The 27,799-nt window shown below is 41.0% G+C and overlaps 1 protein-coding gene across 2 annotated transcripts in view; it reads left to right on the top strand.

Annotated features, from left to right (window-relative positions):
- adcy3a (adenylate cyclase 3a) overlaps positions 1-27,799 on the top strand; it is a 184,128-nt gene that overhangs the window by 84,714 nt on the left and 71,615 nt on the right. Inside the window, exons 3-9 of one of the 2 annotated variants that reach the window (XM_034004901.3) lie at positions 5,957-6,087; positions 9,241-9,352; positions 10,275-10,402; positions 14,134-14,292; positions 18,528-18,693; positions 19,645-19,761; positions 20,019-20,161. In XM_034004901.3, the coding sequence (XP_033860792.1) occupies positions 5,957-6,087; positions 9,241-9,352; positions 10,275-10,402; positions 14,134-14,292; positions 18,528-18,693; positions 19,645-19,761; positions 20,019-20,161 (956 nt within the window). Of the gene's footprint in view, positions 1-5,956; positions 6,088-9,240; positions 9,353-10,274; positions 10,403-14,133; positions 14,293-18,527; positions 18,694-19,641; positions 19,762-20,018; positions 20,162-27,799 lie in introns of both variants that reach the window. The other variant, XM_034004900.3, reaches the window with a different exon arrangement.

Below are 27,799 nucleotides of genomic sequence, written 5' to 3'. Positions count from 1 at the left end.
GTGCAACCCCGTGCTCACATATTAAATACTTTAAATGCACGTGAAGTGAAGTGCAATCCCGTGCCTAAATACAGTTATACATTTTAAATAACTCGTGCTGCACACACCCATTTATATCCCGTGCAGCCATCTCTATACACCAACATTAACACACCACACGCAACATACAACACAGAAATGCACACATGGGCGGGGCATATTGCTACACAGTAAAACAGGTTTAAAAGGCACTGCATATCAACAGAACACTCAGTACTGCATCACCAGCCCCTTGTTCGCTGTATTTCTCACATACCTCTTCATAGTCATGCATACCGATAAATCATCTTCTGATCACTTGTTTTATCACCAAACTCCTCAATAATGCGATCCAAGTCATTATTTTATTACTATAACATCTCAAGAAGCTCTTTAAATGTCAGTGATATTCTTTTTTTTTTTTTTTAATTTAGTCGTTGCCAATTAGTTTTTATTATTTTCTCCCCAATTTGAAATGCCCAATTATTTTTAGGCTCAGCTCACCACTACCACCTCTGCGCTGACTCGGGAGGGTCGAAGACGAACACATGCTGTCCTCTGAAGCGTGTACCATCAGCCGCCCGCTTCTTTACACTCTGCAAACTCACCGTGCAGCCGCCTCAGAGCTACAGCGTCGGAGGACAACGCAGCTCTGGGCAGCTTACAGGCAAGCCCGCAGGCGCCCGGCCAGACTACAGGGGTCGCTGGTGCGCGGTGAGCCGAGGACACCTTGGCCGACCTAACCCTCCCCCCCCCCGGACGACGCTCGTCCAATTGAGCGCCGCCCCCTGGGAGCTCCCGTCCACGGTCGGCTGTGGAATAGCCTGGACTCGAACCGGCGACGTCCAGGCTATAGAGTGCATCCTGCACTCTAGCGAGTGCTTTTACTGGATGCACTACTCGGGAGCCCCATCAGTGATATTCTTTGAGCGCTGGATGCAGAAGCAGCTATCTTGTTTGTTTATATCCATGTTATCTCTGTGGTGCCGGGGCTATGTGTATTGCTCAGATCTGCCCCTTATTTTATTTTTTTCGGCTTCTCTCGTCTCATATTGTTCTGAGTCAGCCATTGAATGGTTTTCTTGGCTTTTTCCGGAGAAAAAGCGACTAGGGAAATTGTAATGTTGGACCTGGTCCGACATAGGACTGCAAAGAGTTAAACAAAACAAAACAGTGAGACACCAAAATAAACAACATGTTGGCCAAAACAAACAGACACTAAACAGACACTAAACAAACACGGTGAGACAAACCAAAAAGATGTAACGTGCTGATTTAAAGTAAGCACGAATAGCAATTGATTCTTTCTGTACCTCCCGACTCTCATTCTCTCCTCATCGAACACCCAACCCTGAGTGAAAGATGTGTGCCTTTTTTATGCAGTTGTGCCTGGCTCGATTGCTTGTTAAATCATTTAATTTGAACAGGCGCAGTCTGCACTTGAACTAATTGTGCACTTCCCGTGCCCCCATTCAAATACCCACTTTATTCTGTATGTGAAGTGATTGTGCAATCCCCGTGCCTAAATACAAATATACATCGCCTGTGCTACATATCCCACGCTCCATGCACCACTACATACATACATATAAACATAAAATACTTACAGGGTTGGGGAACCCCACCACATCGTCTGAATCTGAATCCAACACTGCGGCCACATGCTCCTGTAACATCCCTAGCTTCTTTTTCAACTTGGTTATCATACCATTTTCATCTCTTACTTAACAGCTCGTGGTTGTATTCTTTCCCCACGTTCTGGCTAAGCAATCATATGTGTTGTTCAGACGTTTTCTTACTTGTCCTCTGTAACGTGGAGTTAGAGTTATACAAATCAGAAAAAAGAGATCCGAAAAAAAGAGCGGAAAGTTGCACTAACCTGTTTCGAGTCACAAGTTAGTCTCTTTGAGGATAAACAAATAGTTTCAGTAGATGCCCGAGATTCCCTTTGCTTCAGTTTCAGTGCAAGTAATCGGCTGGGTCTGCTGGCATGAAAGTAATATTTTTGTCTAACTCTATGCATGATACTGCCTGTTGTCCCAATAGATCATTAAGTTCTGCCCTGGCGGCTTGCAGTTTTTCTTCATCAACTCAGATATAGTTATTTTTTTGTGCATGCTTTAACAATTGACAGCGTTTTTCCAGATCATTAATTTGATTAAGTTTTGATTTTTTTTTAACATGAGAAGCATAAGAAGAACTATTGTCTCTTATGAAGCCTTTTGTAGCCTTCCACACCATAGCTGGGTCATTCACTGAGTTCCTGCTAATTAAAAAAAAATCCACTAGCTTCATTTTAAACTAGGCAACAAACTCTGGGTTTTGTACTAAAGTTACATTGAATTGCCAGCGTGTTGTTTTTTGCACTGTAGGGCAGAATTGAAATTCACACTGTATAGGATTGTGATCGGAGAGAATCACAGGAAGCATCATTATTGTATTGGCAGACGTAATTAAATCAAATTCTTGAATGTGTTTTATGACACGAGGAAAAACAAGTGTAGTCTTTTCCGGAAGGATTTTGTAGACACCAGATATTTGAAACATTCAGGTCCTGTGCTAATCGATTTAAAGCTTGGGATGCTGATTTCTGTGAACCAGAAAATGCTTTGTTCGATTTGTCTTGTTACAAATCAAAAACAGCATTCATATCTCCTCCGATTATCAGAGAATAATGACAGTAATTCTTTTGTCAGAAGAGTGAAAAAGTTTGGGTCAAAAACAGCAGGAGCATATATACTGATAAAAGCTACTTTTTCCCCCTGTAATTTCATACAGATAAAAGCCAATCTTCCCGACTTGTCATTGCTAACCTTTTCTATATTCAAATTTTGACTGCGTCTGATGAGAATAATAACTCCCTTTGTTTTATAAAATGTGTTTTGTAATCTGAGAACATCTGCTGCGATTCTTGTAAAAATGCCAAATCTAAATTTTTCCTGCGTAAAAAATCGAGACACTTGGTACGTTTATTTGGGCTGTTTAAACCTCTCAAATTCCAGGATATAGTTGATAACTTAACCATTTTCAAAAACTAGACCGGGAATTGTACAGAAAAAAGTCAAGTATTTTCCTTGGGGGTCGGAATTCCAGCACAATGGGAGACACCGTGCCATCGTTTGATCGAAAGTGGTTTGTCTGTATTCAGTACATTTAACATATGATAACATTAGGAAAATAAAGCATATTCTGTGGGCCAAACCATTTTTTTGAGCTCCTAGCCCCCCTCCCCTCTAGACAGCCTTTCCCCCCCAAGTCTATGGCACGTGACTGCGACATAACGCAGTTCTTACTCCTCAAATCTCACCCCCATCCCTTCATTACTAATGTAACATTAAAATTACAACATTATGAGATTATTTAAAACAATATAATCATTCTATTTCCCTTTTTCCTAGTCCCCTCCCAACCATCATGAACAGATGGCAGCTCATCAAACATTTTCATCTAGGACCTCCCTTTAACAAAAAACATGAACATATACAAGATTATAGATGAAGATAGGAGACACTTTTTTACACAGAGAATTGTTAGGGTCTGGAACCAACTCCCCAATAATGTTGTTGAAGCTGACACCCTGGGATCCTTCAAGAAGCTGCTTGATGAGATTCTGGGATCAATAAGCTACTAACGACCAAACGAACAAGATGGGCTGAATGGCCTCCTCTCGTTTGTAAACTTTCTTATGTTCTTATGTTCTTATATAACACTTATTAGTCCATTCGAGTTGCATACACGGCACATTGGCGCCCTTGCAAGGACACTCGAAAGCAAAGGATTATTTGAACATAGTCCTAGATTTCAACAGATATACCAGGCCAAATGAACTAAAAGTAGACCCTTTTGAACCAAACAGTATCTGTATCCACATCCAGGCAGTCCATAAAATTCAGTTTGGGTTATCTATCTGAACTGTTGTGCCCCTTGTCAGGTAGAAAAGTGAGTCGTTTTCTGCTGGAACTGTGATGGGAATCATTGATTTCTCTCAGAAAAAGTTCTGCCTCAATAGCCGATGAGAAAGAGAGACGTTCTTCTTTGTAATAAACTCGCAGGGTAGCTCGATAAATTAAAAAGGAAGTGACACCCAGCGCCTGCAGCTCTCTCTGAATGCCAGCGTAATCAGTGTCTTGAATAGGACTCTCTTCTCTGGCTCCCTGCAGAATAGCCTGCCAATCTTTGTGCCGGAGACCCTTGAAGATCATGGTGTGTGTTACTTCAGAACCACTGAACCTCTGTTACCACTGTAGATTCTGTGTGCACGTTCGATCGGTATTGGGTCACCTGCAAGTGAGTGGATCCATTTAGGGAGCATTTTTTAAAGAAAGCCAAACAGAAACAATCTCCCTCCCTGTTCGGTGCCAGCCCACAGAGTCTGACATTGTTACATCTGGATCTATCCTTGAGATCAGCTATTTTGAGATGCAGTGTGGTCCAGTTGTTAAAGTCCAGGGCTTGTAACCAGAAGGTCACCGGTTCAAATCCCACCTCTGCCACTGACTGACTCCCTGTGTGACCCTGAGCAAGTCACTTAACCTCCTTGTGCTCCGTCCTGCGGATGAGATGTTAAATCAGTGTCCTATTGTAAATGACTCTGCATATAACGCACAGTTCACAGCCTACCTCTGTAAAGCGCTTTGTGATGGTAGTCCACTATGAAAGACGCTATATAAAAATAGATATTATTATTATTATTATTATTATTTGTCTAGCTCAGAAGTGCAGTGCCAAATATCACGCTTCATTGCTCTCATCTCTGATTGTAGACCGTCCACCTTAGCAATTCACCCTCGAACTACTGTCATATCGGAGTCCATGTCTGTTCTTAGAGATTGTACGGTTTCTCTGGTTTCCCGAAGCAAAACGTTCACTCCTTCCATCTCACCATTTACGGACTTAGAGACCAGTGCCTCAAGGGATTTGTGTTACTTGGTCAACGCTTGAAAAATGGCGTCCACGATGCAGGCCTCCAAGGGATTTTGTGAATATGGTCTGAAACGTTTCTCAGCGGGGGTTGAAGCCAGCAAAGCTGAGTCTTTTTTACACGCCAACATTTTGGCTGTGAGGGGCACGGCAACTTTGTGGGCTTTATTCCAAGGACATTTGCAAATTGCTACAACCCATACCTTTACTGAATGTCATGGATCCTCGAAACCCTGGGTTTGGAACTAGAGTGTTAAGGGCAGCTTCTGAGTCTACCCTTACAACACAGGCATGGAGGTGAGTTCTCTCTCAATTTTTTAGCCCTAGCTACATGTTACTGGGGTTCCTAATGGTATGCACAAGGCAGCCTCTCGGCTAGCCTTGTAGCATTCCAGTCGTTCTGCAATCTTGCCCTTGCGATACACTCTCCCATTAGGGAATGGTTACATTTCATACTTGAAAGGGAACGTTAGGTTATTATCATAATCCTAGTTCCCGGAAATAGAAATGTAATAATTAACCTTTGAGGTTGTTGCGTCCATGATTGCAGCAGTCTTGAAGGAAAAATGACGATGAGATCTGTGCATGCAGTCCTTTTGTACCCTCGGGGGCGGGCCATGACTGCGTCACAGGCTCGCCCGAGCAGCTTTGGTATAGAATATTCAGGTTTCGGGATCTCTGGGAGGTAAACACCCATTAGGTAATGATTACATCTATATTTTAGGGAACCAGGGTTATGATAATAGCTGAAATTCTTTATTTTACTGAAATAATTGTTCATTAAGCTCTCTGTTCCACCTCTTCCAAATGTATGTTTAATGCCAAGATTACTTTTAGTAGCCCAGAAGATTGGACATATTGGTAGGAAAACAGTAACTTTCAGGAACATACTCCAGAAGATAAGCCTGAAACCCCTCACACAGTCTAGAAAAGACTATAATTGAGCTGTATTTGCTTTTGTTTGCAGGCTGGCTGGGTGTGCTGTTCGACACTGATCCCCCTCTTTCCCTCCCTGCAGGAGCGGCTGCTGCTATCCATCCTGCCGAAGCACATCGCTGATGAGATGCTGAAGGGCATGAAGCAGCAAGAGAGTCAGAAAGAGATGCAGCAATTCAATACCATGTATATGTACCGGCACGAGAACGTCAGGTACACACCAAAAAAAGTGAAAGCTGGGTAAAACCTACAAGTGATATGCTTTAAAATCTGCTCTTTTTCAGCTAATTTGAAATCTTTTGGTCCATTCACTTTTTACATTGCATTCTGGTACTTGTGCTGTAGGTCACATGATCCATTTGCAGCTAAACCATTGCTGAGTGATTTTGAACAACAACATAGGAAGTGATTAGCATTATCTTTGGAATATCTGTATATCCCAAGGATTTTCAATAGAAAACAGTGGACCTAGTAATACAATCACTAGTGTCACAATTGCTAAGTATTGTGCCCTGAACCTTGTGCAAAGTTAATATGCTTCACAAACTTCAAGTCCTGAAGAGTATAACACACATATTGGGATTTTTAACAGGTAAACATTACATATTTGGAAAATGTTAATTATATAAAGTATTTACTATTTACTATTCAAACTTATGTATACACACATTGACTTGGAAGGTGCGATAGCAGTTCATCCAGCACATAGAGACCTGCACAAAACTTAATGTATATGTTACACTCAAAAAATAACCATTTCAAGATCTGAGCATTTACAAATGATCAAAGAACAAAATGAAAGGTTATTTTGGTCTTTGAGCAAATTATTTTGATCAAATTGCAAAATGTAAAATGTCAAACAAGTAAAGAACAAAGCACAAAAGAAGAGACAGCTTCTTTGGTCTTGAGTAAAGTGATATAATCAAATTGAGCAAATGCAGTTCCCTAACAGATTTTAAAGATGCTGCTCAATCTGCGAATAGCAATTAATTGTGGCGTGTTAAAAATGGGCATCAAGTGAAATACAAACTTTTTAATACAATATTTTTTTTTATTGAATGAACATAAAATCAGTAAATCATATTTATAAGATACATGTCATTGATTCATTATTTATGTACTTATTATTTATGCAGGAAGTTAACCAATTGAGACCGTGGCCTAATTTGCAAGGGGGTTGTGGTAAGCAATTTAGGAGCATAGTGACCTCAAACATTAAACTTGAAGCGAGTTTGAAATAGCTAATTCGTAATGTTCTCGTCTTGTTATTTAGAAAATATATAAGTACTGTATACACAATATTTAAACTGCAAAATCATATGTCAATCCACATTTGTCTAATCACTGTTTTTTTAAGCGAAAGAGAAAGAAAGAAAGAAAGAAAGAAAGAAAGAAAGAAAGAAAGAAAGAAAGAATGCTTCTTAAACATTTAATATTCTCATAAATCATAGGAAGGGGTGAACTACCACTTTTTAGAAAACAGGTTTTGTCTGTTGAATAAAGCAAGAAACCCTTCTTAAAGGTTTTTATTTGAGATGCTAACAACATTTTCAAAAGAAGCCATATTGAGCTCCACTGGGCTACTGAGTGTCATTTTAAAACACTGTTTTGATTGTTTAGATAATAACTGTCAGGTAAAATTAAAGTAGTTCAATCAAATTAGATACATATAAAGAAACCATAATGAGAGTTAATTAAAAAGAAATCACAATTTAGATTTAGAAACATACTAATCACTGTATTTGTTTTTGCAAGGCTTGCTGCTGTGGCATTTAGAATTGCACTGAACACCCTTACTCACACAGAAGTGCTTCTTTGTTTGACAAAAATGAAGCCTTGCATGGCCCTACAAGCAGCTGCTGCTGCTGTACGAAGAGAAAGTTTGTTTTCTTTGGGTACTTCGTCAAAATTAGAAATGAACTGTCGGACAATTGAAATTCAGTTCGACTGTAAAGGCACTCCAGAGATCCTCCAGCAGACCGAAGACCGGAGAAGCTGTCTCTTCTTTTGTGTTTCTTTCTTTGCTTGTTTGGTATTTTAGATTTCACAGTTTGATTATATCACTTTACTCAAAGACTGGAGAAGCTGTCTCTTCTTCTGTGTTTCGTTCTTTGCTTGTTTGGTATTTTAGATTTCACAGTTTGATTATATCACTTTACTCAAAGACCGGAGAAGCTGTCTCTTCTTTTGTGTTTCGTTCTTTGCTTGTTTGATATTTTAGATTTCACAGTTTGATTATATCACTTTACTCAAAGACCGGAGAAGCTGTCTCTTCTTTTATGTTTCTTTCTTTGCTTGTTTGATATTCTCCATTTCGCAATTTGATCAAAATAATTTGCTCAAAGACCGTGTGACAGGGTAGCCGAGGGCGAGGTTCCCAGACTAGACAGCTGACAGAAACAACACAGGCAGGTACTTGGGTGAAAAGCGCTCTGCGGCGCTGCTTTTATTAACAAAAATAAATTAAATATTTAAACAAAAAACACTGCTCACAGAAAATAAAAGTTTAAACAAAACAGATCTCGAACACAAAACAAGTACTGTGCTGTCTGGCAGATACCAGCTGCTACCATCGCATCTGCCAGACCACATCCAAACCAATAACAAACAAAACGCTTGTTTAAATAAACACAAAACCATACATTTAAATTATACAATACATTTATTTTAAATAATAATACAATACACTACCAACCATTAATTAAATACACTGTTCAAAATAAACAAACAATACATTTTAAATTTAACAATCACCTGTGTTTTTAACTCCATAATACAGTCTTTGCCCAGTCTTTGCCCTGCCCCCTTTTATTATGTGCAGGGCTTTCCTTCTGCCCTGCCAGAGACCAAAATAACCTTTCATTTCATTCTTTGATAATTTGATATAATCAAATCTCAAAATGGTTATTTTTGTCGGTGATTGACCGAATCCTGACTATGAGTGAAGCATTATAAACTGAACAATGTACATAGTGATATGGCCTCCCTCACACACTGACACATAAAATGGTTGTACCAACATAAATATGGTGTAGCACTTCTGTGCACAGCCAAGAAGCCACAGTTCTTAAAGTGACTAATCTGAAAAGTGTTCATTTTGTACTGGTGGGATATGTGACCATTCCTCAATAAAACTGCCTCTATTTTTTCAGTAAATCTGCAGCAAAAAATTGCCCATTGATTCATCACGCTTTAGTCCATTCCTCGTGAGACATCAGTCATTTTTGTATTTTAGTATTTCTGTTTAACAATTTAGCATTGTGTACTGGCACAAGAATTCCTGGTACGTCAAAATATATTGACACACACTTGCACTGATACACACAATGGCATCAACTAACAGACTGTGTGTCTCCCTCCCCACAGCATCCTGTTCGCTGACATCGTGGGGTTCACTCAGCTCTCCTCCTTGTGCAGTGCCCAGGAGCTCGTCAAGCTGCTGAACGAGCTCTTCGCTCGCTTTGACAAGCTGGCCCAGGTGAGTCACGAAGGAACCCGGGACTGCACACCAACAGCCTGCTATCCACTGTGAAACTGCTCTCACAGAAACATTCAAAAGTAGCATTAGGATACAATTAGAATACCTCTGATTAGCCATCTTAACCACCTCTTCTTATTATTTTTAAAGAGTGCACAAAATACCGTAAGAATGCAGTACTTCTCTCAGCTTTCAGTTTAGCTGACTCAGGTTCTTTATTAAAACATCTTGATACCTGTTAATTATGCAGCAGGTGGCAGGGGCCTTTTTAGATTCTGCATAAAATACATTTGGTCATCATCAGGACCTGCCACCTAATATGTCACTTCAACCCCCAACATCCTCACTTTGTGCAATGTCAGGACATTGTGGGGCATTACACTGCTTTTTTTCTCCAAGTGGGAAAGGTGGAGTTTTACTTGTGGATTAAGACAGCATTTGGGGCATTTGATCACTTATGAGCCCACATTTTTCACTGTTTCTCAAGGTGAAGGGACCAGATACTTTGACTGCTACATAAGATCTGCACAGATGTTCTCAAATGGTACCACACGGGCACTCATATAGTACCATGGTGGTACTGCAATATACATACTGTGATCACATTGCTATAAAAATATTTAAATATCAGCATTTTACCAGTGTGGTACCATTCTAGTGGCTCATACCATTGAAGCTGCCATTGTGCTACCAGAATCTGTTAATATAGAAACACTGCATTACAATTTAAACTAATTTCAGGGTGCTGGCTCTCAGATCTCAGTAGTTAAAAAATTGAATTCTATTGATCACAAAATCCATTACTGAGTACACTGTATTATTGAATACACTGGCTCTCAGATCCTGGGACTTCAATTTTCTGATGACTGAAAGTGATGGCTCTCTGATCTCATTATAAATCCATGTTTAAACTCTCGTGCAGAAATACCATCAGCTGCGTATTAAGATCCTGGGTGACTGCTATTACTGTATCTGTGGGTTGCCTGATTACCGAGATGACCATGCTGCATGCTCCATTATGATGGGACTGGCCATGGTGGAGGCAATATCGTGAGTATTACAGTGACAAAGGCACCCTGCTGTACACATTCATGGGTGGTGTGTGTATGTACAGTGGTATGCATGCGGGTATATATGTGCATGCCAAGTTATCTGACCAGTTCACGGATATGCTGATATAAACGTTTTACACTGCAGAGCAATGAAACTTCGAACACAGGAACACAGATCACAGAAAAAGAGGAAGGTATGGCTAAATTTCTGCACTTTAAGGCCGTTATGACTCGGCCCGGAGAAATTATTCAGACAATTACCTCAAGCTTCAATAGTTTGAGTTCCCACTAAAATTAAGTACAGTTCACTCTCTCTCTTTCTCCATACCCTATACCAACTCAAGTACCAACCACCAATAGCTAAGAATGGATTTCCTCCAGTTAAAACACTTCTGATTGGAACAATTGGGAAACAGTACATGCAGTATCACTCACTTATTTTCCAGCCATATCACTAGAAATGCTTTTAAAAAGTTTTAAGAATGAATGCCAAAAAAGAACATGCATTGCTCTTAAATTGCAACTTGGTAGAGGTATGTATTAATAACACAGTTATGTTATGTTGTAGTATTCTTCTACTTGTTTAGATTCACTTTGTGTACCAATTTATTTTTTAGTCAATTGTTTGTTTTGGATCGGCACGGAGGGGGTTAAATTTCTCCCTGCTAGAAAAACATGTGAGAATGTGGCTGGAGCCTTAATTAGGTAATTGTTAATTATTGATTAATTGGGCTCCAGCCGCAGATTATAAAAGCCAGGAGAAATCCTTTGTTTGCGTGGAGAGTTGGAGAGTACAGAAGACTGTTCGGAGGAGAAAAGACAAACGAATGCTAACCGTGCATTTTTTGAAAGATACTCGTTTTGTTTATCTTGTTTTGTTTTATTATGGCCCTTGTGTCCTTTTGTTTTGTATTATTCAGTAAAGTATTTATTTTTGGAAAATGGGAAGGGGCAGCCGCAGGAAACAGCAGCAGTGGCAGCAGAAGCAACCTCCCCAGCAGCAACAGCAGCAGCAGCAGCCAGAGGACCCAGAAAACCTGTTCCCCTGGTGCGGAGAGGGGGATCATCGCTGGAGGGAGTACCTGGATGTTCCACCAGCCAACTTGTGTGGGCGGTGTGAAGAATTCGGGCACGACTGGTCGGGGTTTCCCTATGCATGACCTGCGTCAGCTCGGCCACAGTAATTGCCGGAACCAGAGGGTCCATGGCCAGAAGAGCAGCCACAGTCGGCCGTCTGCCAGGTTTGCCTTGTAGACGAGTGGTGCCCTGGTTGTGGTGAGTTCTGGCACACAGTGGCCATCTGCCCCAACCAATATCAGGGAGAGGAGTTGGCTGCCCGAGCAAGCCGGAAGAACCGCCGCACTCATGCACGATTCGGGGGGGGGGGGGGGGGAAGAGCCACAGACCCAAGCGCCAGAAGAAGCGCTGCTGGTGCTGCCAGAGCAGATGTCCTTGAGGCAGATCTGGGCCTGGCTGGTGGACCTCTAGGGGGACATGACGAGGGACCGCCCAGTGGTGATTAACGTCCTGTGGCTTGAGATGGGAAGCAATGGGAAGCTTGCATCACCCAGAGTCCTTCCAGGACATTGCAGCCATGGTGCTCAATTACCTGGCTGCAGACATGGGAGGGGCTCCACCATTGTCAGTTCCATCGGGTGGTGCCATGCTTACTTCAGAGCCCACGAGGGAGGAGCACATGTCTAGAGCCCAAGCATCAAGTGCCCAAGAGGGGGAAGACCAAGCATCCAGTGCCCAAGAGGGGGGAGCCCGAGCATTCAGCGTCCAAGAGGGGGGAGCGTGAGCTTCCAGAACCCATGAGGGAGGAGACGAGTAACCGAGAGGGAACTGCACCAGGTTTCAGTGCAAAAGGGAGAAGCCCAGCCATCTCCAGAAAGAAAGGGAGAGGCCCTGCTGTGTCCAGCGCTGAGGGAATACTGTCTGCCATTCCCGCTCCCACCTCTGTCACCAGAAAAGACTGCCTGCTGTCCCTGTCTCTACCGACAGGGAAAGGCGTCTCGCAGTTCCCGCCACTGTCATCCGAAGGATGTTCTGCTGTTCCCGTCCTCAAGATTTCCCACTGCTTCTGCCTTCACCACCAGAAAGAGAAGCCCCGCTGCTGCTCCCGCCTCCACCGCTAGAGGGAGACTACTTGCTGCTCCCGCCTCCTCCGCTAGGGGAGGACTGCCTGCTGTTCCCGCCTCCGCCACCAGAGGAAGATGACTGGGTGGAACCGTTGCCGCCTCGAGTCAGAGGGGGTTGGAATGGTTGCCGTCCCTAGAGCTAGAGGGGGAGGAGCTGTTGCCATCCTGAGAGCCAGAGGGGGTGGAACCATTCCCGTACCAAGAGCCAGAGGGGGTGGAACAGTTGCCCCAGTCACACTTGATTAAACGATTTTGAATGAACATTTATTCTATGTATAGTTGAGATTTCTGAGTTATTATGTACTGTAGCTTTAAAAACATTACAAATGGGTATATGCTTATTTTTTAACAGGATAATTGAGATGGTGCTTTCATGGAGCATGTCCAAAAACAACAACAAAAAGCTTTTTGTCCTTCAGAGTTCATATTGATATCCAATACATTGCCCAAGGGACTAAAATTTGAACTTTGAAAGGACAAATAGGTCGAATTCATGATCACAAATCCTCCCCTTCGAAGCAAGATGTCTTTGGAGACTAATAAAAACTAAAAATTGCACCACAAAACAAAAATAATCTTATAGGAACAATTACAGGTAAAAAAAAAAATAGGAATAGTATTCTATACAAATATACCCCATCCTATTCACAGAGGGGCCTTCTCAAGTCGAGACTGCTGAATTGTGCTGAATTGTGCAGTGGCTTTGTCCAGTAAGGAATAGATTGAGCCCACTCCTTTCACTTTGAACCCCTGTATCTAAAAAGGAAAAGCGAGAGAGGATTCAAAGAAAGGACTAAAATGAAAAATGACATTGAACTAATGATTGCAGCAAATGTTAACTAATATATTGCCATCATTTTTTAGGTGTCACGGTTTACTATATCCACAGTTTTTGCTTGCTTTTTTCAAAATAGTATGTTGATTTTTCAAATACAGAGCTACATGGTAGATTTTACTTGCTGCTGCATCCTATTAGCTAATCCCTTCCAGGCCTGTTGGTCACATGGTCTTATTAATCAGGATGTGATTAGCTAACAGGAAGAAGCAGTGGAAACATTTTATAGCATTGCATTTAATCTGAACTAATGTAAAATAAACAGACAAATTACTTAAAAAGGGGGGCCAGTAAACTGCTGTTAAGGTTCATAAAAGGTAAAAAAATGTATCACTGCTTTAGACACAGCTATTTAGACTCACCTGCATATTTTATTATTATTATTATTATTATTTGTTTATTTAGCAGACGCCTTTATCCAAGGCGACTTACAGAGACTAGGGTGTGTGAACTATGCATCAGCTGCAGAGTCACTTACAACTACGTCTCACCCGAAAGACGGAGCACAAGGAGGTTAAGTGACTTGCTCAGGGTCACACAATGAGCCAGTGGCTGAGGTGGGATTTGAACCAGGGACCTCCTGGTTATAAGCCCTTTTCTTTAACCACTGGACCACACAGCCTCCTCCTATATTTTGTGTATGCAATTGGATACCTAAACAATGCTCTGCCAACATTTACACTTTGTCTTTCATGTACAATGCGATATGGTTCAGTAGTGCACTGTCACAGTTATGTTTTGTGTTATTCACAGGTATGTGCGTGAGAAGACAAAGACGGATGTTGACATGCGTGTGGGAGTGCACACGGGGACGGTGCTGGGCGGGGTTCTCGGGCAGAAGCGCTGGCAGTATGACGTCTGGTCAACTGATGTCACTGTCGCCAATAAGATGGAGGCTGGGGGCATCCCAGGGTAATTTTACATTCATGCTTTTGGTGGAAAATATATTGTCTTTTTCCTAAGTGGCCTGGCCTACAGTAAGTATAGTAGTTTGTGAAAATATAGTTAGTGATGTTGCACCCATTGTGCACAATTCTGTTTTGATTAGTTAGATTAGTCAGGGGGGTTGCATCAATTGTACATTAACTTGCTAAGAAATTGAAACCACAAGTAAAGCTGAAGAAAGCTTTTACCCATGTTCTAGATCAGGGGTTCTCAAACTTTCTTTTCCTGGGTCCCCCTTTAGAAATTTTTCTGGCTGTGGCGACAACCCACCCTCCCCACCCCGCGGTGCGATAGCATATGAAATTACTGTACAGCAGTGGAACTCAACCTTTTCTGGCACATGGGAAACAACACTGAACAAATAACGCACCGCGGCCAACATGCTGTGCTCTACCTATTAGCCTGAAGAAACATGTATTTGTGGCAAGCACAATACAGGAGACAGAATTGCTCTCCCTCAGCCTAAGGAAACATTTATGTGTGTGAAATAAAATATAAGACCTACATCTCAGACAGTGGTGATTCCAGACAACAGCACACAGAGAGCCCTGATTTAATTATGGAGGGGCACTTCAGGGGTTCTGGTGTTTTCTCATATAATAAAATAACACACGAAAACAAAAACAACTGTGTTGATTAAAATAAGAAATCTGCAATGGCATAATCTGAAGCAAAAATCCATTAAATGATGTGGAAAAATACTAACTTTAGTATTAACCTGGACACATTAAAAAAATAGCAATAAAGTATAGAGTAAAATAAATATATAAATAACATAAAAAATACTTTAATGCTGATTTAAGAAGCTGACTGTGACTACAGAAGTACAAGAAATAAGAACGCTGTCAACACATAATGATTTAAAGTGATCGTCAACCATATTTATCTCTTAATAAACCACAAATGTAATAATTTCTATATGCATCATATGATATGCTACTTGAATTAAACTGGCGGTTTCACAAACCCGATTACCAATTCTAGACTCCCACTCCCTAAATTAACGCTAATTTCAGAAGACGGTGTTTTGAGTTACAGACTCATCTTGGACCCGTTTACTCAACCAAAACAAAATGCAAATAATCCACCAGCCCAGTGAATCAAAAAGAGGATATTCAGCAAAACAGCCACACTTTACATGTCAGTTTACTGAGTAAAGAAATAAAGAAATGCTTGCATTTTATTTAACAAACCAAAAACCAAACCAAAAAGCATTAATAGACTGCTATTGCCAAACTTTTTCTACATTTTATTTGTACCTGTACTAGTCTGTGTTACCTTGCGCACGGTTTAATAAGAAAACTTGCAAAATAAAGCCTACAGACCGAGATACGTTTTCTATTTATTATTTTTAAAGCCTTTGTGGTTTAAATAAACATGTTAAGTTCCTGACAAGGTTTGTACTAAACAAATTACTTTTATAACAAATATGATTTTTATACGGACGGTTCACTTCCACTCACCTTCCCACCAAACATTTGTTTCAAAACCTGTCACTCAAACTGTTTGCAGTGTGTGGTGGGTGGGGAGAGGCGATGCTGTTAAGGCAGGGGTGGGCAATACCGGTGTCCCTCCTGGTTTTTGTTTCAACTGTGCCCTAAATTACTTAATTGCACCAATTAAATGCTTATTATAAGCTTAATTGGTCCATTGGCACACCAGGAGGGACACCGGCCCTCCAGGACCGGAATTGCCCACACCTGTGTTAAGGGCTGTGCGCTTATGGTATAGCTCTAGTTGAGTAAAACAAAACACAAAAACAAGTTAAATAGCTGACCAGTAAAACACGGCTGAAGGGCTGGCTTCATAATCAGGAGTGGTTCTGCCATAAGACTTGGGAGGGCTTAAGCCATCCCACTTTTTTTTTAAGCCCATCGCGCGGATTGTGTAGGTAGAATTAACCTAGGGGTGAGAATGAACCTGAGCTAAAATTCATCATACTGCCCCTTTGTATCTCCAATCCCTCGTGTATACTGTGACAACTCTGGAAATGTGTGTTATGTTTGTCACTTCCTCCGGACCTTTTACACTGTCCTCTAGCATAAAAGAAAGTCAAACTTCAAGGAATGTGGTTCAAACAGGATGGCACCTGTGTGTTTATTATTTACAGTGATTCAAAAAACAAACAAACATCCAAGATAAACAAACAAAAGCCTAACTCCTTTATGGATTATTAACTACACAAGCAAGTATCCCTAACTAACAGTCCGGGCAGCTAAGCTGCTTACCGGCTCCAAAACACCAGGACTTTTAAGTCCTACCTTGCACAGAAGACTTGGTTCTTGTTTCCCTTTGCTCACAGCTCACAGCTCACAGCTCACAGCTCACAGCTCACAGCTCACATCTGTATCTGTATATATAGATAGCTTTAGTGATAACGCGGGGTATGTTTGCCACATGCAGGACCGTCTTCACTTGTCTTTTTGTAAAATAACACCACTCCCAAAGCAATGGTATGTTTTAAACAGGGCAATGTGCCTGTATATTTATTTATTTTCACACAAACAAAATAAACAAAACAAAACCTAACTCCAGTTTGGAGTGCTAAATAAACTAGCCACTATCCCTCACTACCAGACTGGAAGGCTAAGCCGCTTACCAGTTAACTGGAAAGTTGAACAAAAATTCATATGCAATTTTGCACAGTGAAAAATCTTAAACAAATTTTAAACGCAACAAATGTGTTTTGTTCATTTAATTTCAGTTTAATAAGGTAATATAATGCATTTACTTGTAAAATAAGTGCTGTATCTTTATTTCTCGTTTGTACCTTGTGTGGCATAACTTAGCATGTGGTGATTAAAGTTATTTCTCATATAAAACACTCACAATATTACAGCACAATATACAGGAACAGCTACATTAGCAATGCATGTATTTATATTATAGCTCAGTCATGATAATGACTTCAGAGATAACAACTGTTAAGAAGCAAAAATGAGGTTGCTGTAGGTTGTCAGAGCTTATTAACCCCAAAATGTTCTCCTTGGCTCCACCCCTCAGAGGCTAAGCCCCCCCTAGGAATTATTTCTGGAGCCACCCCTGTTCATAATACATATTTTACTGTTAGGGATTAAGTTTATATGCGCTGTAATGAAATGCTAAAGATTTTAAGGTTATGACAGTATTTTGTGATCACGCGACCCCTCTGCAAAGCCATGCAACCCTCTTTTGGGTTGGGACCCCCCAGTTTGAGAAATGCTGTTCTAGATAATTGACATTGTGATGTATCCACACTTGAGAATTTGTGCTCAGAAAATATTTATTTCACTCAGCCAATTTGTACAGTAATTTGTGTATGTACTACAAGATTGAGTTGACCATAACACAGACCAATTTTCTTTTCATGATTGATGAGAAGGCCGGAACCATTTACAGAATCATCATGCTGAGTAAATCAAAGCATAATGTAAATATAGCTACATATCTACATGGTCTTTACAGCAAATACAATACATTTATCTTTAAAACTGTACATTTTAAACTCTGCTTTTTTCTTTTTTTTTATAGGATTTTAAATACTTGAAACAAGTTAAAGCACTTTCTTTTTCTAAAGTTATGATGTCTTCTTGTTTTGTGAACGGCCTGTTAGGATTATCAGATCCTGTTTGAAGTAGTTGTAGCTAACAAAACAATTCCATAAATCTTACCCATTTTGCACTTCCATTCGGTACATACTGTATGTCTCAAATGTGCAGTTTTTAAATACACACTTGATATTGCAAAAGTACAGTTTTATTTTAAAACAGACATCTGGTACTACACTAGGTTAAAAAAGTTCCCAGTTTGCTGGCCCTGCCTTCCAGGAAGTCTGTTACTGTTTTACTTCCTTGTTCATTTCACCCCAGCAGTGTCTTCTGGGTCAATGCACATTACTGGCTAAAAGCATGTCAGTCAATAGGGGAAGCAGCTATTTAGTTAATGAAAGAAAAGAAGCCAGTGAAGTGGTGGGGACAATTTCACCCTCTAGGTAAAATGACCTAGGAAGTGCAAACCAGTCTAACCTAATCTACTACCAAATATATATTTTTTAAATGAAAATACATATTTGCTACAACAGATGTTTATTTCAAAACTGCACATGTGACGCCTATATTGTTTATACATGTTCAGCAGGGAACATTTATGAAACTATGTTGTTTGCTTCAATTACTTTAATAGTTACCTGGGTTGAGCATGGTTTGCTCTCGATTCTGTTACAGACGGGTGCACATCTCCCAGAGCACCCTGGAGTCCCTCCATGGTGAGTTTGAAGTGGAGCCAGGCGAGGGTGGCGAACGCTGTGATTATCTGAAGGAGAAGGGCATCAAGACTTACCTAGTGCTGGTCCCAAAGACACCCCACAACAAGAACGGTATCACCGGAGTTGTGAGTATCCTCCTGGTTCAACAGTGACATCCTAGTGTACAGTCTCCCAAAAGATGCCTGTCTTACTGTATAATGTTTGCAACCTGGTCTCACTAGAAAAGCGTTGACTCAGTAGCGCAGTTTGTCTTCCAATTTACGTTCCTGTGAGCTCGCATTCTTGCCGCTACCAACAATGCATCGCGGCTGTTTTTATCATGGAATCTTCCGATGTACTGCGAAATGAAACGCAAATCAGCCATTTTCCCAGCAGAATGTTTTCAAAACGTATATTCCAGTTGTTGCATTTATACCTTGATGTTTACAAAACGTTCACTGCCCCGTCCGGTGGAGAGGCTGCCCCTGCCCACAGCGTGTGTTTCAGGAGATATGGAGAAAGAAGAGAAGATACATTTAATAGAACATTAAAATATACCATCCGGAAAGAGAGAAAAAGAAAAAAAAAGAAAGTTAGAGAGCTCATTTTAATGTCATTTTATAAATGTATGTTCTGTATTAATTAAATTATAGTTTCATGAACCCGGTTGCACTGTATGAAAATTAACAACATTGAGTGTATAATAGGATATCATATAAATGGTGGCAAAGAATGACATGGCTGTGAGTGATACTGGCAATGCATGAGAGGTTTCCATCTGCATTAGGACTCTTTGAAACAGGTGGAACCACTTTAGACTGAAAATACTCAATCCGACCACATCAACCCTTTAGATTTTTTCACAGGGGTATGTTAATTAGGTACCCACTTCATTTTCATAACATTCCTCATACTGTCGGAATTGGGGTCGGCTTTGATATTCAGGGCCTATGGGCTGCCCAAGCACACTGGCACTATGCAAGAGTGGAGAAAAAGTTTGAGAATGTAATGCAGTTGAAGTTAGTTCAAACTAAGGGTAGGAGTGGATAATATGTTAGCTGCACTCTGATCTCTCTCTCTCTGTTGTGTTTCAGAAGCTGTCGCTCACCTCATCCAATGGGAACTCTCCATTACTAATCAATACCAAGGAGTGCAATGGCAGCATCAACACAACCTGCACCACCCCTGACGAGGGAGAGGAACTTGACACCCGGGTAGGAGGCGGCAAAACAGAGGTGGTGGGTGGGTGAATAACAGAGGGGAGGAACAATATAAAAGGATTGGGCACTGGGGTATGAGGGGGGGGCAGGATGGGGGGACAAAAGAGGGTGGGTGCTATAGGAAGGGGTGGGGCAATAGGAAAGGGTGGACACTTAGGGTACAAGGGAAAGGAACAATAGTGAGGGTTGTTGACACTGTGTAGCAGTTAGTGAGAACAGTAGTATTGACGCTGTGTCTCTCCCCTTTGCAGGTGGTAAACCCTTCATTCCCCAACCCGCGTCGCCGACTGCGGCTCCGAGACCTGGCAGAGAGGGTGATTGATGCTCAGCAAAACGAGCAAGAGCTGAACAAGTTGCTCAACGAGGCCCTTCTGGAGAGGGAGACCGTGCAGGCGTGAGAGAGAGTGTCTGTGTGAGAGAGGGAGAGAGATAGCGTGGAGACGTATAATATGAAATAACAGTGTAACTGTGATGGGGCAAATGATTAGATTTTTCAAATCATTATTTTATAAGGTACAGAAATGTACAGACATAATAAATAGCCGAAAGTCATGCAAGCAGCGATAATAATTAAGGATACGGTAAAAAAATGTCACAGTAAAAAAAAAGTAAAAATCACGGCACGTCACGTCTAAAAATAGAATGGTCACGTCTAAAATCAGAACTTTAAAAAAAAATATGTGTATTAATATATCGTAATATTTTAATATTTGTGCTAAATAAACATCTTTTTTGTGTTTTTAACATATATTTTTTTAACAGTACCTTTTAAAACAACCGTAACAGGAATATGCTTACCTTTACATGCATGCCTTGTCCGATGTAAGAAATTATCTAAACACTGATTTTTTTATTTTTTTAATACATACTGTGGTTGTAAATTGAGAATTCTACAACAATGTCCTTTTCGTTAATTTAAACACAGCTCTTTTTGGTATGACAAGATGTACATTACAAGTTCACTTTTGGGCGATGTCTGTTATCGGCGTCAGTCGTTGTGGGGCAGGATATAATATAATCACGTATAAGATTATCAAAGTTTTCTTCACAAATGAATAAAGTACGTTTTTCAAACATAATTCTTTTCTAATCTAACATGGATTGCGGAAGTTGCCGATGGTTGCTATGTGATTTACCAGTTACTCGCGCTCAGAGTCGCAAGGTGTTGGCAGGCATTCATTCATTTTTGATTGATAGTTCATCGTTGTACAGTGATTATATTGACAACACAGGATTACATTGAATTCTATTATTAATCTAATAATAGAATATTATTGATATCATGATGAGTCAAAGGGAAATGGCAGATATGTTTGCCACAACGGATGGAAAATGGAGGAAGGAGCGATTCACTTAATATTGCTTATGTCCAGGTAAAATTATTTATACATCTATGCTCTAAAGAAAAGGTACCATAGATTTGAAAACGAGAGTCAGTCTCATGTGTAGGGTGGTGCTGTGTGTTTTCAGATTTAAATTTGACCCTATTTCGATTTTATATTCTTGTAATTTCTTTAAATTCTGGTTTTCTTTGAAAAAAAAGCTATAATTCATTCATATTATGCACTGGGCCATGCTTTGCTTGATTGTGGTGAATAAGGCATTATTTATCAATAGTAATATATAGTATTGCAGTTCTTGCAGAATATAAATTTAACACCAAAAGGAGCGTGGCAGCACATTGCACTAGTTTTGGAATGGTACTGCAATGGTATTTAAAGTGTGAGTGTGTGTGTGTGTGTGTGGGGGGGGGGGGGGGGGGGGGGCATAGTTGCTCTATAAACTCATCATTGTCTTTTTCACAGTGGATCGGCAGAAAATGATATTGAAGTACTGGTACTGGTACACTACAGTATTAGATACATTCTGGTTGAAATGTATTCTTAGAATTGCTGTTTGAAAATGTTACATTGCTTAAATGTGGAAATAAATGATTAGGCAATGTTATACATGAAAATGAATGGATTTATTTTTCAAAAACATTTTCTCTGTATGTAAATGTTGGTATTAGTTTGGCAAACGAAAGGTTCTTTTTGTGCATGAAAAGGGTCAAAACATACCTGAGTAAGTGAGCCAAACCGACAAAGCAAAATCATTAGACTTACAGGCTGGTTTTGACAAGTTTGCCAAGATGAAAGCAAGATGCTACCGCTTTTCATTTTATTTGTGATTATTTGTGTAAACATGTTATTTAAAACTTTGTCACATATTTCTTTATTTTGACATTCACAGGAATGTGATGCTTATTTAACAGTTTACATTTGTTTCTTTTTTTTAATAATATTAACTTTTTTCAATAATATGAACTAAGAGTAATGATTTTATAAAATTAGGTGGTACCGCTATGTGTTTAGTGTAGCAGTAGTTACAGTATGTAACTGACATTTTTCAAAATGTTACTTAATTGGGATATCGGTAGCTGGCAACAGAATAATTAGGTTACCAAGAATACAGTAAACTTTAGCGTTAAAGCGTTTACCCAGTTTTAAAACACAAAAGTTTCTGTGTAAACGACCGTAACCGTACACACGGGGGGACACGGACCACCCCAGTAAACATCGGTGCCACCCCAGATACCCTCTCATTTGTGACATAGCAAAAAGACAGCTGACGGCCGATGAGTGAAGGAAAAAAAGCTTCAATATATGCAGTGACAGAGCGGCTGACTTCAATCACACAGGCAGAACAAATGGTCTCAGAATCATGGGTATTGCAGTTTTTAGAGCTGTGAATATGTTGGCAGTAGAAACGAGAGGGCTATGTCTACAGACTCAGAGCCTTTAGAACTCTGCCCTCAGTCGGTCCTGCGCGAGCAGCTTCCAAGTACGTCATCATTAGGGGCGTTAAACCCTGATTATATGGCAAGAATCTAAATTAGACCAGCTATGTATTCATATTCCTCTGAATTTTCAGTTATGGAAAAAAAAAAAATATATATAAACCAGTAAGGATCTTTAAAGCAAACAATGAAATGTACAAACACAAACAGATAAGTTCCTGTTCTTGTTCTGTCTGTGTACTTAATGATTGCACGTCAAACACCACATTAGGACATTCGCTGCTGTACATGTTACTATTACAACAACTTAAAATAATTTTTTGACTGTTTAATTTTGAGCAACCTTTGCACTTCCCCTCCATCCAAGGAAAAATAAAAAAAATGCTTTCACTGATAACCATGTACAAAAAAAGACAGCTCCTTGTTAATTCAAACAGAACACAAAAATTAAGTGAAGTTAAATTACTTTAATTAAATCTTAATTAAGAGAACATTATTTGCTAAACAGGTTATAACATTTTTGCAATGAGTCATATTTGAAATCTGAAGAAATAATTTTAACGTCACCGTGAATTAAATAGTATCATTCAAGTTATGGGAGAAAAAACAAAAGTGTTCAAAATAAGGGATGTCACAAGATCGAAAAATAAAAACCCTAATGCTCCGTTTTAGAGGAAAATTGTACCTGGGCTTAAAAACCTTTGCATTCTTTGTTTATTTACTTCCTCGTTTATTAATTTTCATGTGATCGGGGTGTGTGCTCCTCGGACTCCTCCATCCTGTTCAGCTGGGTTGACTGACTTGTCCAATCATACCAGACTCGAGATTATTAAATGACTAAGATTATCAGAAGCACTAAAATAATGTACACTTTTTTGTTTTAATATATATATATCTAAACTACTGCATATTTGTAATAATTAATGTCTTGCTTATTTTTCCCCCCATTTAATACAAAATAAGTAAACATATCAAAGGCAAGCTGGGAAAGACCAACTATAACGAAAATGGCCTCGGTGTGCATCCCTGCCTAATAGCATCTGCTTCAATTTAATGGGGCACTGGTAGAATGGGATAACCCTGATAGGCATCCCGCCCTCCAGGTTTTATAGGTATCATTTGGGGTAACGCCCCTAATGATGACGTACTTCGAAGCTGTGCACGCAGGACAGACTGATGACAGAGCTGTAGAGGCTCAGAGTCTGCAGCAATACACTCTTGGTAGAAATGGTTGTTAATAATTAGGCCAATAGTACGTCTTACGTGTGAAAGGAAGTGTTTGGTGGTAGGGTGAGTGGAAGTGAACTGCTTGTATAAAAATCATATTTATATAAAAGTAATTTGTTTACTACAAACCTTGTCAGGAACTTAATATTGTAACAGTCTTTGTGTTGTTTAGTGAAGTAAGACTCGGGAAGACCAGATGGGATTCCAAATTGACCAATTTATTTTCTTTTTAAACTAGTAGAACAGCAAATCCTTGTTTGGGGCCGGGGTTCACGCCAAAATAATAAAAGGTTCCTACTCCCGCACTTCTTGGTCGTTCTCTCACTCTCTCTCACTCCTCACTCCTGCTTCTCTCATGCCTCCCTCACAGTCTCACAGCAACCACTCGCTTCAAAGTCTGCGTGTGTTCTCCTCCTCGAGGCTCATCCCCCCACCCTACTTATAGCCTCACACGAACAGATGCACACACACACACACACACACTCTAACAGCGTGCCCCATTCCCTTACAATACACATAGCACCAAACAAGACATAACAAACAAACAAGACAAATGCAGTGTCCAGGACGATGCCATCGCCAGGGTCGTTACAATATGTTTGTTTTAATCACAAATATACTATACTATTTAAGCAGAATAAGCTTTCTGAAAGAAAAAAATAATGTATCTCAACTGTAGGCTTATTTTGCATTATTGGTGACGTTTCTGTGGAGTTGGCTAATTTGTCCAATCATACCAGACTTACACTTTTTGTTTTAATGTATATCTAAAATACTGCATATTTGTAATGTGCAGTTAAATATGCAGTTAAACAGAATCAACATTTATAAAAAAGAAAAGAGAAATCTCTATAGTTTCTAAAAATGTATTAACATTTTGAGGTTTAACCTTCCACAAGGTTGAACTTAAAATAAAATTCAGGTAAAACATTAGAATTTTTTGTTTTTTTTGCTTCAGTAAATGCATTTTATTTTTTATAAAGTCTGTGTTAACCTTTAGGTTGAATTTCAAGGAGAGAAGGTGAGACTTATCTTCTTCTTTTCTCTATCTGTGACCCGATCTCTACCAGCACATCACTCAATCTAGTGATGCGCTGTCACCAGTTATCCATTCTCTATCCTGCCTCTATAAAGCTCTCTCATTTCTAGCTGCTATCTGTCTCTTTTGAGCTTTGTTTGTTCCACAATCCTCCCCTCTGCCTCCTAAACTTTCCTATACAGCACCCAACACCGAGTCTCCGCTGGGGGGGGGAAAGTGGCCACACTTCTCTAGCCAGCGGGACCCCCGGCCACATTCATCTTACTTTTCGTATTATGCGCTATTCTGCTACGTTTCCATCTATACTGGACCTTTAGTTCCTCTACTCTCTCAAACTTTGTAATTATACTAACATCTGTTTCTATAGAGCCCCCTCTAAGTGCCTTTGCTGCGTAATCATTTGGGCCTCTCTTTATCTTATTTTCTTCCTTCAAGGACTTGATCACAAGTCTGCTCTCCCCCCTGTGGGTTTACATCTGCATCAAAGCTGCCGCCGCGGCTCTCCTGTGAGTAGGAGATTAACACTATGTTTTCCAGGTCTCGGGGGTCATCAAGACCAGCCTTCTGTCACTAAGGTTCCCGATCACTAGACTGAGACTTTCTTTCCTATCCACTCTTTATCTTCAAGTAAATAGCACTCATCAAGCCTGCTATAAATCACTCTCTATAAATCTCTCTCTATATATATGCGTATTATTATTATTATTATGAGTACTGTTTTTCATTATGTATTTGTTTTTGCAGGAAGAGCGAAAACTAGTCCGCCATTTGTTATTATTTTGTAAATGTATGACGGCGAAAAGGCCGTCCCCTATTATCATTTGTTTTGTTATTGTATTGTTTTGTGTATTCGGTACCTCTCGTGAGAATGTGTGACTATCAACTAGTAATTATTGAATTAGATGACACAGATTTATTAAACCTGTACAAAATGTGGGAGAAGGGTTGTGACAGGAAAAGAAGGAACCCCTGGCGTAATCCACCTTCCCGACCACTGGCAGTGTTTTGGAGAACTGTTATTCGGGCCAGACGAGCAGTGAGCGGGGATACCTCAGGGATGGTTCAACGTGGAACTGCAAGGCTGTTGAGTCCCGCAATTGCAATTAGCTGTGTTGTTCTCACAGATTGGCGGAGACGGGGGCACAGGCTGATTGCAAAGGTGGGACTTTATTCTCCTACCTCAGAAGGGAGCCGAGGAGCAGTGGGAGGTCACCCATAGGAGCAGCGAGAGGCAAGTCGTTGCGGTCGCTGCAAACGCTGTGTTATTATTTTGCTTATTCATTGTGGACACTGTTTTGTTTAACCTTTTTATTGGGAAGCCCATGCCGCGTACCGAGTGCTAAGCACTGAAGTGGGTGAAAGAGGCAATCCTCCCGCGCCTTAACATAACCCCGGAGACACACTGCCGCAGGTTCCGGAGTTACCTGTGACCTGAGGGGGTTCGGCCCCGCATCACGGCACAACATTTGTGGGATCACCTGACCTGATGGCTCTAACCCAGCGAGTGGTCTGCGGTGGGGGCGGACCAGTTCACCTCTGTGCTGGGGCCCGACACCCAGCCCCCCACCCCCAGCGTCCCGTTGAGCGCCTCGTCTCCAAAGTGGAGACCAAGGTTAGCTCCCAGCTGAGCGGGAATGAACCTCTCAACCCCCCCTAGTGGAGGGTCAAAGAAGAAGCAGCCATCTCCCGCAGCGTTGCCTATCCCGACGTGCTACCGGTGCCATGAGGTGGGGCACATCGCCAGGTACCACCCAGCCGCCATGGAGTGCAATGTGGCCTCATGTTTTCTGACAGTGGAAGCCGGTGAGTATCAGGGAAATGGTCGGGAGGGGCCTTATATTATCAATGTGCAGGTCGGCAAAGTGAGCAACCACACGTTAGTGGACTCCTGGTGTGGGAAAACCATAATTCGGACTGCTGTATTGGAGGGTATGTCTTGGCGGTCACAGGGCTCGGTAGCCATCTCCAGTATCCATGGAGAAACCAAGGCGTACCTGACCACAAAAGTTTGTATGACCGTAGAAAGTCGGCAGTGCCACATAGTTGTGGCCGTCGCTAAAAAGGTGCCGTACCCACTGATATTGGGTCGGGACTGGCCCTTCTATACAGAAGCTAAGGTCAGTACGGCTCAGCCACCCACTGTACGAAGGGGTGGTCGTGACAGGTGATACTATTGGCCGGATCTTCCCATTGCAAGCCGACGTATTTACCTCCAGATTCCAGCCCTGGAAAAACAAAAAGAGAGCGTTGGGCCGAGAAACTGGAACTGGGGATCTTGGCAGATCCCTGTTAACGCCCAGCTCTAAGGAGAAAACCGCTTTTGCTACCACGGATGGCTTGTTCCAGTTCAAGATCATGCCCTTCGGGTTGCATGGAGGCCCAGCCACCTTCCAGAGACTGATGGATAGGGTGTTATCCCCACATCATCGATATGGAGGTTTTGTGGAACCTGAATACTGTGTGCCTGTGAGACAAACCATAACCGCAAGACTGGAGAAATGCTATGGCGACTGTGTAAGTGCACTACAGGAAAACTGCAGGTCACTGATAAAGTGGCTTTTACCACTGACTGCTGGACAGCATTGAAAACGAAAAGCTACATGACAATAACTTGTCATTATACAGAGAACTGGGAGCTTTGATCTGCTGTTCTACAGACTGAAAGTGTGCCTGAATGACATACAGCAGAAAGCCTTGCTGAACGGCTGAATACTGCGGTTGAGAGATGGGGACTGGCAGGCCGCGTCTTAGCATGTGTGCATGATAATGCAAGCAACTTTGTACTCGCCAACTCACCAAGGTATGTTGCATGGGACTCTGCGAATTGTTTTGCACATACATTGCAGCTAGCCATAAATGACGGCTTTTCTAGCTATGTGCTACAGCAGCCCTGTCTGCTGAACATTCGAATTCCATTTCAAATAGTTATCCAATTTACAACAGTCTTCTCAAAACTAACCTTAAAGGTGGTACTACTCTTGTAAGTG

Source organism: Acipenser ruthenus, chromosome 5, assembly GCF_902713425.1.
Source record: "Acipenser ruthenus chromosome 5, fAciRut3.2 maternal haplotype, whole genome shotgun sequence".
NCBI classification, from domain to species: Eukaryota; Metazoa; Chordata; class Actinopteri; order Acipenseriformes; family Acipenseridae; genus Acipenser; species Acipenser ruthenus.
This window is presented reverse-complemented; position numbering and strand designations above follow the sequence as displayed.